At 54.8% G+C, this 13,998-nt stretch overlaps 1 protein-coding gene across 5 annotated transcripts in view; it reads right to left on the minus strand.

Moving 5' to 3' along the window:
- Positions 1-739: 739 nt before the first annotated feature.
- FLT4 (fms related receptor tyrosine kinase 4) overlaps positions 740-13,998 on the minus strand; it is a 39,597-nt gene continuing 26,338 nt past the window's right edge. For 2 of the 5 annotated variants that reach the window (XM_055302128.1, XM_055302127.1), the window contains exons 22-31: positions 13,449-13,543; positions 12,959-13,081; positions 11,755-11,866; positions 10,368-10,467; positions 9,918-10,023; positions 9,212-9,357; positions 8,016-8,136; positions 6,869-6,954; positions 2,507-2,620; positions 740-1,785 (exon numbers count right to left, since the gene is read on the minus strand). In XM_055302128.1, coding sequence (XP_055158103.1) covers positions 1,680-1,785; positions 2,507-2,620; positions 6,869-6,954; positions 8,016-8,136; positions 9,212-9,357; positions 9,918-10,023; positions 10,368-10,467; positions 11,755-11,866; positions 12,959-13,081; positions 13,449-13,543 — 1,109 coding nt within the window. In that variant the 3' untranslated portion in view covers positions 740-1,679. The remainder of the gene's footprint in view (positions 1,786-2,506; positions 2,621-6,868; positions 6,955-8,015; positions 8,137-9,211; positions 9,358-9,917; positions 10,024-10,367; positions 10,468-11,754; positions 11,867-12,958; positions 13,082-13,448; positions 13,544-13,998) is intronic. The other 3 variants (XM_055302131.1, XM_055302129.1, XM_055302130.1) reach the window with 3 other exon arrangements.

Consider the following 13,998-nt stretch of genomic DNA (forward strand, 5'->3'; position numbering starts at 1 on the left):
CAACATTGGAAAGGCCTGGACAGGGCAGGCATAAGGCCTGCCCACAGGGTCTGCTCCCTGGGTGAGGTGTCCCCTGCCTATTTTCCACATCCCTAGGTCCAGCCTGAAGCGAAGTCTAGGGGACATGGCTTGCTCTCCCTTCTGAACCCCTGCTGCTGGGACACATCCATATGGCTAGTGTCATGCCTCAGTCTGCAGCCACCTCTAAGCCAGGCGTTCGCCTATGATGGGAAATCACACAAGCACAGCAGGGCAGAGCTGTGGAGGGCCCTGCCACACCTGCCTGGCTGGAACGCCTCAGTCTGGGGGTGACTGAAGCTGGGATCCCAGCTCAGACCTTTCTGACCTCAGAGGCCAGGCACACAATTGACTGGGGAGGTGACCCAGGTGCTCGTGGCACCCCTGTGGGCTGTCCCTGTGTGCCGATGGGGGTGGTCGAAGGCACCCGCTAGGCCCAGTGAAACTCAGGGGCCCGGTGGCAGCGACCCAGCCTGGGCCGTGCTCCCCGGCCATGAGTCACAGGTCCTCAGGGCCTGAGGCCACATTTGGCTCTAACAGGCAGGGACAGAGAGCCATGGCCCTTCACATCAGGACAGGTTTGCAGCAGGCCAGGCTGGGGAACAAGGCTTCCTGCGCGCCCCCTGCTGGTGGCCTCCGGGGACTGCCGACCCCGTGGGAGGGAGCCTGGAGTCCAACCTTCCCCGGCAGCTAGCGGAGAACCCATTCACCGTAACTCAAAGACTGGCATCAAATTTATTATTATCTTTTGTTAAATACTTTAGATATTTTCAGAACATACGGTCTACAAGGCTGTGGTCGGTTTTCTTCCCAGTACAGTTTTGTGTGTGCAGTTACGTGACAGGAAGAGAGGTGACATAGGTGGTATGCATGGAGGGAGGGTTCCAGGGCACCGCCCCTGCACCTGCATCATGAAGCTTGCTCTTCTGCTTAAGAACAGCCTTGGAATGTCGACCATGTAAACCTGAGACCTCTGTCTCCTGGCCAGGTGACATCAGAGAAGGAGGGCCACTGGAGACAGTGAGGATGTCACACGTGCATTCGACATATCTCAAAGGAACAATACACAGCAGGCAGAGGGGTGGGGGGTTCTGCGGCAAGCCCCTGCTCGCTGCACGGCCGCCTGTCCTGCAAGCGCCTCATGGCGAGGGTGGAGGGACTGTCCACTTTCATGGTGCTATCTGGAGAAGGGTCTTTCTCCAGCTGGGAGTAGGGGTAACTGGGCAGTAGGTGCTGTACTGGGGAGGGGACCTGGGCAGAACAGCTCCAGCCTCCAGAGGGCCCTGGGCTGCTCCCTGAGAGAGCAGAGGCTTGGCCGGCCAGGGCACCATCAGGCACAGACCGGGGGGAAGAACGCAGGCACCCCCAGGGCCACAAGAACACCTGCTGACAGCCTCCTGGCACAGAGCAATGTCACTGGTTCCTCTGGGCCAGCACTAGAGACCTTCCTCAGTGGGTCCCACGGTGTTTGCTTCTCAAAAGGCTATTCACAGCTTGGAAGGTGCCTTGGGTGGCAGATCCAGGGGGAAGAACCAGGCATTTCTCAGCTCTGGACCATCAGGTGCTTCTTCCAATTTTGGGCCAGGCAGGTGAGGCCAGAGAGGCTTGTGCTATGTGGGCACCTGACTGGGGCGGGGTTCAGAGGCAAGAATCATCTAAATTCACAAAAAGCTTCCCTGGGCCCCCCTCAGACTAAAGTTTTGAAAGAGAAACTCTTCACAGCAGCCCAGTCTCTGAAGTTCTAATGAAAAATCATCTGTTGAAGAGCTGTCAAAAAAAACAAACAAAAACAAAAAAAAAAAAGAAGAAGAAGAAGAGCTGTCAACACCCAGTGGAGGTACACAGTGACGCCTGGCACTGCACAGACCATGGCCCCCGGGAGGGTGAGCTGTCTGGCCAGGCTCAGGAGAGGACACCCTACCCCTCCAGTTCCTCATCTATTATTTGAGATGGAAATATGGCACCTGACCTCAGCTTCAGAGAGGCAAGAAAGCCATTTCCACAGGATAGTGGTGTGGGACCTGGAGACCCCAGCCCATGTTGGCTCCACCCCCACCTCTGTTACTCACAGACCCTCAGTGTCCTCCTCAGAAGATGGGGATCATGCTACCACCCACCATGGTGGGAGGAGGCAATCAGGATGCCCTGTAGATGTGGGGGTGAATGGAATCTGAATCTGGAGGGACGAAGGCCCTGGAGGAGTCACAAGGTGGCCTGGGTCACGTGTGGTGATGGAGTCTAGGGGAGCCCCTGGAGCCTGGGTTTGGCTCTTCCTAAGTAGGGAGGAGGAAACACCTCATGGTTCAAGCTGAGGGAGAAGAGTTCTCAGCCTGGGCCTTCAGCCAGGCGTGGCCCCCACCAACGGTTAGACTTGAGGTCTTGGGGGCCTTGCCCAGGACTGACTCAGTAACTGTTGTCGGTGAAAAAGGGAGTGCGGGCCAACGGGGGGCAGTCGCCCTCATCGTGTGGCCCCTCCAGCTCCCCGTACTCGCTGTTGTAGAACACCTGGCCTCCCTGTGCCCCCTGGTCTGGCCGCTGCCGCCGCCCCTGGCTGTCGGGGTGCACCCTGGTCATGTCCACATTCCGGCCCGATCCTTTACAGCTGCGGAGACAGGGAAGGTGACGGTCAGTAAGACAAAGAGAAAATGGGGTCTGGCTGGAATCACCCAAGACAGAGCTGGAGCATCAAGGGAGCCCAGAGACCTTGGGAACACAGACCTGACTCACATCGAATGGGACTGACGGGAATGTTGGCAAACACGGAAGCTTCCTCTGTCCTGAACCCGGGGGCAGGACAACAGACAACGTCCCCCAGACCTGCTTCTCTCTCAGACTCGCCCATCTCTGTAGATGCACCGAGACTCAGGCTCCCGGGCATCATTCTTGTTCTGCCCTTATCCCCAAACCCTTCACATCCAATCCGGAAGTTCTGCCTGTGCTGACTCCAGAATGTGCCCAAGACCCTCTCTGTGTGCCCTGCTTGGCTCCACCTCCAATGCCCTGCACTATCCTGGCCCATCTCCTCTTCTCCCAACCCTGCTTCAGAACCCCTTCCTCCGGAGAATGTCCTTCTCCTCCTGACAGGCCCTCCAATGGCTCTCCGTCACTCTCAGAATGAGCCCTGGGCTTCTTTCTCCCACCTGGGAGGCCCTGCTAATGCCAGCCGCCACCCTTGCCTCCTCACTGAGGGCCCTAGGATCTCCCTACTTAGCTCTTTCTTTGAGATTAAAAAACAAAACAAAACAAAAACAAAAACAAAAAACAAAAAACAAAAAACAAAAATTTACTTATTTATTTGAGAGATAGAGCATGAGTTGGGAGAGGGGTAGCAGGAGAGGGAGAGAGAGAATCCTCAAGCGGACTCCCCACTGAATGCAGAGCTGGATCTCAGGATCCTGAGATCATGACCTGAGCTGAAACCAAGAGTTGCATACTTAACCAACTGAGCCACCCAGGCGCCCCATTCTTTGAGATTTTTGAACACATGGCTTTGTTGCTATTAGTTTTGATTTTCCTTTGTATGCTACTAAGCATTGATTTGACTTTTTTTTCCTTCATAAATGACTCAGCCTTTTTGCCTGAGTTCCCAGAATGTTCATTTTGAAAATCTAACAGTTCAACAAAGATGTGCATCCAAGTCTACTGCTCTGGAGTATTTTTCCCAGACCCTCTTCTGATATGTAGATTCAGTTCTTCTTTTACTTAAGAGGGCCCCCTTGAATTACAAGTTTAAAATATTAGTTCTGTTTCACTGCTGGCATCGTGTTTCTTGGAAGCTCCAATTTTACATATACTGGATCTTTCCTACTCAGCTACTGCATTTACCAACTTTCTGATCTTCCTAACCTACTTATTTATTTTGGTTTTCTTTTCTTTTTGTCTTTTCATGTTCATCTTCAGTGTCTTTCCCTGGAAGGAAGAATCGATCCTACCTATTGATCTTTGGGTACCCTAATTATATCTACTGATCCTTGGGCATCTCATTTTTGAGGGGATTTGTCTTTTCTTTCAATATCTTTCCTTCACACTGGTCATTTCCATTCTAATGGAATTCCATTCTAATTGGAGTTTCTAGTTCCCAGTGCAACTTCTTGTTTAATTATATATTCAAGTCACATTGTAGTATTGTATCCACTTTTTCCTGCTTTTTTTTTTGTCTTTACACCTACTAAAAAATTTTCATTCTCATTCTTTTTATTCTTATAATTCTGTATGGATAGAGCTTATTTTTTCTGTTCATGATTATTCATGCTGAGGTTTCCTGGACTAGAAATATCTGGTTATCCTATGGAAGGGGCTTGGGAATGTGAATGGCTTCAGAAGCTTCTTCATTTAGGAGTGTTGCATTAGAACCACATCTGTGATATCACATTGAATTTCTTCAACTGCATCCTTCTTTGAAAAGGTTCTATTCATGTCCTGTGTTGTATGGCCACCAGGGACCAACCAGTCACTTTGCTGGGAGTGCCAGGTCCTGCCTGGCTGCTACTGTGCAGCCATGCTGACCTACCACAAGCCCAAGGCTTCTAGGTCTTCCTCTTACCTACACGCTTGGAGGAAATGTCACACAGCAGGGTGTGTGGATCTGCTATACTGCATGGCCACTGAAAGGGACAGATGAGTGACTTAGAAGTGAGGACCCCATGGTAGGGGTTGCAGATCAGTGGTTCACAGGAGACAGGAAAGAACTAGGCAGGTAGACTCCCTCCTTCTTCTCCCCTACAGCGCCCTCCAAGGCATGTTCTATCCTTGCACCTGTTTGGAGAATGTTCCACCTGCGTGAATGTACCTGCCAGGTGACCTGTTGCACCTCTCAGGGGCTGGTCATATGTTTCCAAGGCAACCTGTGTGGACAATAGGGCTGTTGCTACTCCTGTAGGTGCAGTTTCTGTAATAAATGGTTTCCTTGGGTGTATATCTGTCTTCTGGATTCTTTTTTATTTTATTTATTCATGAGAGACACACACAGAGAGAGGCAGAGACATAGGCAGGGGGAGAAGTGGGCTCCCTGTGGGGAGCCTGATGCAGGACTCGATCTCAGGATCCCGGGGATCACAACCTGAGCCGAAAGCAGATGCTCAACCACTGAGCCACCCAGGTTCCCTTGTCTTCTGGATTCTTACTTTTGGAGGATTCTTATTTTCTGCAACTTTCTTCTTCCTTCACCACTAAGCACTCACTTCCTGCTCACTGGCTGTTCAGAAGCAATGCCTTTACAAGACGGCTGCATCTGGTGCCTTAGATTTGCCCTGGAGCCCTGCTCTCCTTCACCAGACCTCTGTCTCCTTCATCATCCCCTGGTTTGTCCCAAGGACCTTGAAACACTTCTCTTTCCCAGGGAAGTCCTTCTCTTTCTCTCCTTCCACCATGACTCAGGTATGGCTCTGCTGGTCCCAGTACTGAGTTCCCTACTTGCACATAAACTCCAGTCTCTCTCCTGCTTATGTCATGGGCATGGGCTCTAAGTGGCCTTGCTCCAAGTACTATTTTTATGAAGATGTGTGGAGATTAGAATTTAAGTGGCAATCATCCTCTGGCTAACCCTTTTATGGAATTACTGTTGTTTTTTTTTTTTTTTTTTGAGATATAAAATACTGTTTGGTAAAGAAACATTAGCCAGAAACTATTTCCAAAAATGCAATTAGCATTAAACTAGGTTACTAACAGGGATGCCTGGGTGGCTCAGTGGTTGAGCTTCTGCCTTCGGCTCAGGTCATGATCCTGGGCCCGGGATCAAGTCTCATATAGGGCTCCCTGCAGGGAGTCTGCTTCTCCCTCTGACTGTGTCTCTGCCTCTCTCTCTGTGTCTCTCATGAGTAAATAAACTAGGTTACTAACAGAGATCACCTGATAGAATCAATAGAAACAAAAAAGGAGGTCAAGATGCATGGTGCAGATGCAGTAATTATGACTGGGTATGTGACCCCCACATCCACCAGCATCCCCAGCTTCGCAAACACATCCTTTGTAGGCAGCTGGGAAAAAGAACCCCTAGTTGGTTCAGTTGCACAGATCATAAATGCACCTACCAGAAAGGTGAAGAATCACATCAACTATTCTAATGTGATACAAATAAATACTTGGGGTCTGGGGTAAAATACTTAATGACAACATCATACAATGATTAATAAACGGCACAGGCAGAGGCCAGGATTTGTTCTGGAAAATTGTGTCAGATGACCCAAAAAAGGGCTCCTGACAAAGGCACAGATCAAGAGTCCCATGCTTTACTGACAGAGCCAGTCAGGTGCCCCATAGGTCCTGTCATTTAAACAGCTATGTGCAAGTTGATTAATTGAGCGAATGGATAGACATGTAACTATAATGTCTATAACTTCATCTATATCTTTAAAAGATTAAACGTTCAGGGATTTTTTTTTGGTGGGGGGGCTAGCTTCTTAGATGAGGGTTTCTCTGTGACTGCATTCTTATCAACATAGGACACCAGCCAACTCCAGGTCACATGATCTGTCTGGCTCCTGCACCATCAAGCTTAAACGTAGTGGGGTCTGGGGATGGTGGTGGTGTCCCCCAGCTGTGGAGGGGTGTGCATGTACGGTGGGCATGGTGATCATACTCGGTTCACAGAGAGGTGGCATCTGAGCATCTGTCAAATGGAAGGGGGTGTAGGGATGAGCAGCAGGTGTGCTGGGCCAGGATAGTGATGGTTAGGGGGCTTCTCTGGGAGGGCTGGTGGCCAAAGGCCTAGAGTTCTAGGGAAGCTTGCTTTGAATACACAGAAAAGCAGTAGGGAGCCATAAAAGGTTTCAGGTGAGTCAGTGATGGGTGCACACAGGCCCAGCTTCCCCCTCCCGGCCCCCTGCAGGGAAAGAGGCTCTGGATGCCCTACCTGAGCCTGCTTTCTTGTCTGTACCTGCTCTCCAGCTGCTCAAACTCCTCAGAGGCCAGCACCATCCCACTGTCCGTCTGGTTATCCTGTGTACAGAGAACAAGGCCATCTGCTGGCAGCTGCCCCTCAGTCAGGATGGCATGGGTGGCACGGACCCACATGCTGGCCTGACACCTGTCCTGCAGAAAGTGAGTGGAAAGCAGGTGGCCACTCCTCACTGGAGTGCACAGTGAGGGTCACGCAGCCCTGCCACGGAGGGGAAACTGAGGCCGGGGATCATGCCTGGCCTGTACTCAGGAGGCGGCAAACCTGGGATAGTGCACACACACTGAGGAACCTACAAGGTGGCCATGCAAGTGCTCAGGGTTCAGACAGAGCAGGAATACAAGGAGAAACAGGGAGTGCATCGAAAGAATTCAGTGTAAAAAAAATGGTCCTCATGCAGACACATCCCAGGTTTAGCGGGGCTCTGTAATCCTTAGATGGTGAGGGACTTGGCATGGTTCTCGTTTTGAATGACATGGAGGGGAACGGCAGTCCTGTCAGAGCTGGGGGCCCCCCAACATTCTTTGTGTGGTGCTTGGCAACATGAGCCTGGGGCCAGCGCTCACTGAGCAGGCCTTTCTGGAGGGAGGCTGTGTGTACTGGCACCAGGCTGAGGATGTATCTGTCCTTTTACGAAATGGATGCAGGGGCTCCAGCCTCATGGTGCCAGGAGAGGCCCGCTCTGCTTGACTAGATCTGAGGACACAGCTGTGCCCTGGGCCCCATACCCCAGTTTCCTCCTCTAGGGACACTGTCCCCTTCTCTTTGGCCACATGGCTTGGAGGCCACCAAAGGGAAGCCCTGCCTCGGGCTAATCCAATAATAATCCAACCAATCCTCTGGGTTTCTCTGCTGTGTGGAGGGGAGACCTGGTGTGAGTGAGGTTACGGGGGAAAGCAGTAGAAAGACGGTGGCATTGCAGGGGAACATGGACCCCAACATGCCTGAGGCATAATCTGTGCTTGAAATTTCGAGGGGCAGTTGGTACCCTTTCCTGAGCTGGTTTCCCCTGCTGCACTCGGGAGTCCCTGATAGTTCCTCTTGGCAGAGAAAGCTTAGCCACCCTGATCTGGGGGGTGCAGGCGCACCCTACCCTACTTACCACGGAAGCCTTGTAGGTGGTCAGGGTCATGGGAAATTCTTCGAATGTTTTCATCCTGGAGGGGCCCTGGGTCTGAGTCCCTCTGGCTAGGCACCCCGGAAAAGACACACAGTTGTAATATCTGAGGGGAGAAAACAGTGCTGAAGAAATGTGCCCCAGAGAGTTCTCTCTGCCTCTCCTTCCGCTCCTCTCCTCCCAGAAGGACTCCAGGCTGGAGCTGTGAGGATGGGGCCTGGATTTGACTGCTGGTCTGGGCTCCTCTCGGGGGTCCCCCCTGTGCTGAGCTATCTCCTCTCCTGTGCAAGAGGAGGGGCATGGGAGCTGAGGGGTGTGGCATGGAGCTGGTGAGATGTGGGGAGGCTTTCACCCCAGAACGGGCCACTCCGGGCAAGGCAGGCAGTCTGGTGTGTGCAGGACTGTGCATGTGTACGTGTGTGTATGTTCACATTCACATATGTGCTGGGGTGGCTGGTGGAAGGAACCTGGTGGGAGCCCGCTGGCTGTTCCTGTCCTGGGGCACGTGGGTGGCAGGTCTCAGAGCCCTTCTCTGGAGTGTAAATAGCCATCAGCAAGAGACCTCAGATCCAGAACTCCAGGAACTTAGGCTGCATTCTAAAACCTGAATATCAGGGACGCCTGGGTGGCTCAGTGGTTGAGCATCTGCCTTTGGCTCAGGTTGTGATCTCAGGGTCCTGGGATCGAGTCCTGCACTGGGCTCCCTGCAGGGAGCCTGCTTCTCCCTCTGCCTGTGTCTCTGCCCCTCTCTCTGTGTCTCTTATAAGTAAATAAATAAAATCTTAAAAAAAAAAAACAACCCTGAATACTAGTGAGTGGCTGGCCTGCTCTGCTCTCAGGATCCCAGATTTCAAATTGCAGGGAGGGGCTTTCAGGGAGTAGGAGTACCAGAACCAGAGGAGGCTTGCAGGGCAGGGAGAAGGTCTGAGGGGGTGCAGAGAAAAGCCAAGGCGCAGGCTACATGGCCTTGGAGGGGCCCCAAGGCTAAGCAGGCCCTCTAGGGAGCCACTGTTCCCAGTACTGTCACTTAAAATCACTGTGTTCTTTGAGTTGGTGTACAATGGCCTCTCAAGTCCTTGTAGTTTGCGGTTCCTTGATGACTAGTGAGAATAAAATATACCACGTCCAAACTGCTTTCTCCCTGCCCCAGGGAATCCGGGGATCTGGGCAGGGCGGCTGACCTGGTGGCCAGGCTGTGCGGGTGCAGGCTCAGTGGGCTGTCCTCGATGTCAGCCTTGGCAGCATGCAGGGCCATGGTGGACGCCTGCAAGAAGCTGCCCTCCTCCAAGCTCTGAGAGCCGCAGGGGGCCATGCAGTCCTCATCCTCCTGGAAGGAATGGCAGAGGCCACCAGTATCAGAGACTGCCGTGCCTCCTCAGCCCCCACGCCTGTGCTTGGGACTGCTGGGGCTCCTGGCTGGTGAATTACTGTGCTTCCAGGCACTCTGAGGGTTAAATGAGCCTGTCTGGTAAATTCTCCCAATAGCCCTCCAAGGTATCCCATTTACAAAGAGGAGGGCACAGCGGGGGCCCCTGTTTGGGGGCAGAATTGGACTCCAAGTGCTGCAGGCAGCCCCTGCTCTCTCCCCTAGACCCCACAGCATCGGGGAAGCCCTGGTCTGGCTTTGCTCCCTGCACACCCAGGCACACAGTGAGAGGGAGAATGAAGTCAGGGTGGGCGCAGGGGGTGGGGCTGCAGGACATGGAAGTGCAAAGAGGCAGGGGGAACACCTTACCCTTCTATGGGACACAGGGGCTCCTTGAAGACCCCTTGAAGACCAGCCTGGGGACTACTCGTGGCCAAAGATGGACCCTGGCCACCTGCTTGATGGCTCTGGGGCTGGGGCCAGAGGTTGCCATAGCTGGATGGGGCAGGCAGAGGACTTACCTGTTGGCCCCTGCCCTGGAGCAGGTCCCCCAGGATCTCCACCAGCTCCGAGAACGCAGGCCTCTCTTTGGGGTCTCCTGACCAGCAGCTCAGCATGATGCTGCGTCTGCAGGCAAAACTGGCTCTGGCCTGTGGTCGGAGCGCACCTGCACTCTGCACCAGCAGACCCCGGCTCCCCTGCGTGACCTCGGTCCCTCAAACCCCTCTGCCCACCCAGTCTCTTCTGCCTGCAGGGAGGAGAGCCGTCAATGGACCAGTGGGTGGGTCAGGGGTGGAGTAAGATCTTCATCTGCAGGCCTCTACCCCAGCCCTGTGCCTGCACTACCTCCCCACGGCTGCCCCTTGCCTGCATCCTGCTCTCCCTATGCCTGCATCCAAGAACCCCCACCTGTGGCAATGCCCCCTTTTGGCCCCTCTTCCCCCACCTGCAGAGCCAGCAGGGAGACTCACATGGCAGGAGTGGCCAGCTCCGGGGCTCTCATCCGTGTGCCCTCTTTCAGCCTCTGGCAGAACTCCTCATTGATCTGCACCCCCGGGTAGGGGGAGGCCCCTGAGGGCAGAACAGGACGAGGTAGGGGTGGGTGGGGAGCCAGCACCTGCAGCTCAGCCAAGTTCCCCAAATTGCCTCTGTCCTGGCCCCCTGTGGCAGGGGACTGGTCCTGCTGCTTCCAGGCCAGAGTTGAGGGGGGTGGGCAGCCAAGGCACTTCTGCTCCCAATGATAGTTCCCCACTTGGTTAAGAGAGGATGATGGATGAAAACATGGGGGATCACCAGGGTCAGGGAGCCACACTGAGCCAATGGAGCCATGCCTGTCACAATGAACCCTCTTCAGAGATGCCCTCCCTGGCCACTCAGTCCAATCCTTTCCTAAATCTTGAGGCTTTGCCAAGATACCCAGGACCTAACTCCTCCTTGCCCTACAGCACCTCGCCTCTTCTGACCACAGGAAGAACAGCCCCGAAGAGCCTGTCTCCACAGAAGCAGGCTTATCTTTGCAAGATAAGTCACACTGCTCTCTCCCTTGCTCAAAGCCCTGAGTGGCTCCCGAGACCTAGTCCAGGTCGTCACCCTGGCCAGCTTGCAGGGGCTACACGGACCTCCCATCCTCCTGCCTGCTGTACCTCCTGATGCCCCTGCTCACCCCTGGCCCACCTCCAACAGGTGGGGACCTGTACCCCCGACCCTGGACTGCTGTCTTCCAGCCTGCCTGCCTGACCCAAAAAAAAACCCCTTCATCAGCTGGGCCCTCCCCAGCTCACACACAGCTCCTGCCCTCCCTGTGCTCTCCAGGCCCTCGCATTTTTAGTGATAGCGTTCATCATAGTGGCTCTTTGGTGCTTTTACTTCTCCTTTTGTTCACTGCCTGCCTCTGCCCTGGCGCGGGGGCTTCATCTTGCTCCCGGTGCAGGGCCCAGGGCCCTATGCGGAGCTCTCATAAGTAGGTACACTCTGTGAGTGAGCATCCAGTCTTCTCCAGAGCACTCCCCAGCCCTTGAAGGCAGGAGAAGCATCCCCAGTGACAGGTCATTCAGGGAGGTGAAGATCTGGGGAACACATGAGGCCGCTCCTCGGGGACCTGTGGTGATCCCGGGGACCAGGTAGTAAACATAAGCTCTGCCTCATCAGAAGCTCGAGCACAGCACCCTCCAGGGGTGGGGCCAGCGTGGCCCATGCTGGAGGCAGAGGAGAGACAGGGAGGGCTCTTGAACCACTTGCCGTTGAATGACTGCTCCAGGTGCACACCTCTGGGCCACCAGCCCCCACCCCGCTTCATTCAGAAGGGCTGCAGCCTGTGACCCTGCCTCTCCCCTCCCCCACACCCTGCCCTGCACTTACCCAGTGAGAAGATCTCCCAGAGCAGCACCCCAAAGGACCATACATCACTCTGCGTGGTATACACCTTATCGAAGATGCTCTCAGGGGCCATCCACTTCAGTGGCAGCCGGGCCTGGGGGAGGCCGAAGGAATTATGTCTCCATGGAGGGAGGGCAGAGAGGGAGAGGCCAAACCCCTCTCTCACCCGTAGCCTCCCCAGAACCCTGCAGCCACACCCCAAGAAAGGCCTATGGCCAAATCCACCCCTTGTTTGTTCAGAAGGCGGTCACAATCGGCCCCCACCCCGTAGGTGCCTGGTGTCTTCCTTGAAGGCTTTTGCCCTGCTGCTTTTCTCCTGGGTCTGTCTGGGCCCCTTTCTTCCTCTATGCACTGTTGGGGGGGGCACTTGGGCCCCTCCTCGTCCAGACCCCAGACCCAGTCTCTGGAGGAAATGGGACCCTGCACACCCTCACCATCCCCCCTCAGTTGTTCACTTGGCCCCCCACCAGAAGCTGGGCATCACTCCTGATCCCTCGTCCTGTGGCTCCTGATGTGCTTTCTCCATCCACTGCCGGTGTCTCTACGTATAGGGGCCTCTACCTGGGAGCCCTGAGGGTCCTGGCCCCCATGATAGGCCTCTGCCTTCACCCCCAGCACATTGACTCCTCTTTCCTCATAGACTGCAGATGGGGCTTCTGGAAGGTGCACCTGACTCTCCCCTCTACCTGCCTCTGCCCACTCGCGAGTTAGAATGAAGGGCAAAAACCTTGCAGGCTGACCCACCACATCCTAGCCCCACGCTGCCCACTACCCCCTCTCTGCAAGCCTTTTCCTTCCTCCTCTGGGGATGAACCCCCAGTTTGCTTTGAGTGCTCATCCCAGTGCCTCTTGCCACCTCTGAGCACCACCAATGAGACACACGCTGCTCCCAGCACCCATATACTTTTCCATGGCCATCCTGCTCAGCAGACATGCAGAGTCAGCTGTGTTCACTAATGGGCACAGCCGTGGGGCCAAACACAGGCTCCAGCTGAAGCACCAGGGTCCCTGCTTGTCAGCTCCTATCTCTGTGCCCCTGCCCCATGTGCCCTGCTGGGGCCACTAAGGTCCCTGTAGGTGTGGGTTCTCAGACCTTCCATGTAGATGGCACAGAGTCCCCCAGCTGACTCTCGGCTGGGAGGTCCGTGCCCCCTGCTCCTGCCTTCCCTCTGTGGCCTGCACTCACACTGCCCTTTCGCACATAGTCAGGGTCTTTGTAGATGTCTCGGGCCAGGCCGAAGTCACAGATCTTCACCACATCGCTTTCTGACAACAATATGTTCCGAGCAGCCAGGTCCCTGTGGATACACTAGGGGTACAGGATGGGAGGGGCGCGAGAGGGTGGTCAGCACAGATCCCCAAGGCCCCCTCATTCCCCCACCCCCCACCTGAGCCCTGCTCTTTCTGGGAGAGGTTTCTATGCTCTCCCAGAATTCTCCATGCAGAGGGCTCATGGAAATGGGGAGGCAGTGTAGGCTGTGGGGTAGGACAGATCCTACAACCCCTCTGTACACTGACTGGCTAGAGATATCATGAAATCACTTGCACACTCTGGTCTCAGTTCCCTCCTCTGCAAAGTGGGAGAAACATGTGCTGACCACAGCATCGCTGTGCAGTGAGATGAACAGGGCATATGCACCCTTCTCCCTTCTGGAGGGGCCTACTGGGGCGGTCACCTTGCGTGAGGCCAGGAACTCCATCCCTCGGGCCACCTGGAAGCTGTAGCAGACAAGGTCTTCCATGGTCAGCGGGCTCAGCCACAAGTCCTGGGCTGCACAGAGGAGCAAGGTGGGGGGGGGGGAGTGGGGGGGGGCTCTTCCATGACTCCCATCAATACCCTTCCCCAAGGAGAGCACTCCATCACTAAGCCTGGCCTCATCCCTCCTGGTCAGGCCCCTGAAGCTCCTGGCACTAGCTCACAAGCGGGCGGGCCCCCTCTCCTGCCCCTCAGCATCTAGCGCTCTGCAAACCCACGAGCCACTCCCAGAATGGCGAATACTGCTGCATCCTCGTACCTTGCACCTGCTACTTTTGCCTGTCCGCTCCCACCCTTGCCTGGAAGGCAAATGCCTAGATAGGCAGTGAGGATGCCCAGTCAAACATCAAAAGTCTCTGTGGAAGCTGCCCCTGCGGGGTCCTCCCTTCCAAAGGAAAATCCATTGCACGCTCACCCCTGCAAGCCCCTCCAGGAGGGCCTGAGGCCCGCTTCTCCCGTGGTCCCCGATC

Source organism: Nyctereutes procyonoides, unplaced genomic scaffold, assembly GCF_905146905.1.
Source record: "Nyctereutes procyonoides isolate TBG_1078 unplaced genomic scaffold, NYPRO_anot_genome, whole genome shotgun sequence".
Lineage (NCBI taxonomy): Eukaryota > Metazoa > Chordata > Mammalia > Carnivora > Canidae > Nyctereutes > Nyctereutes procyonoides.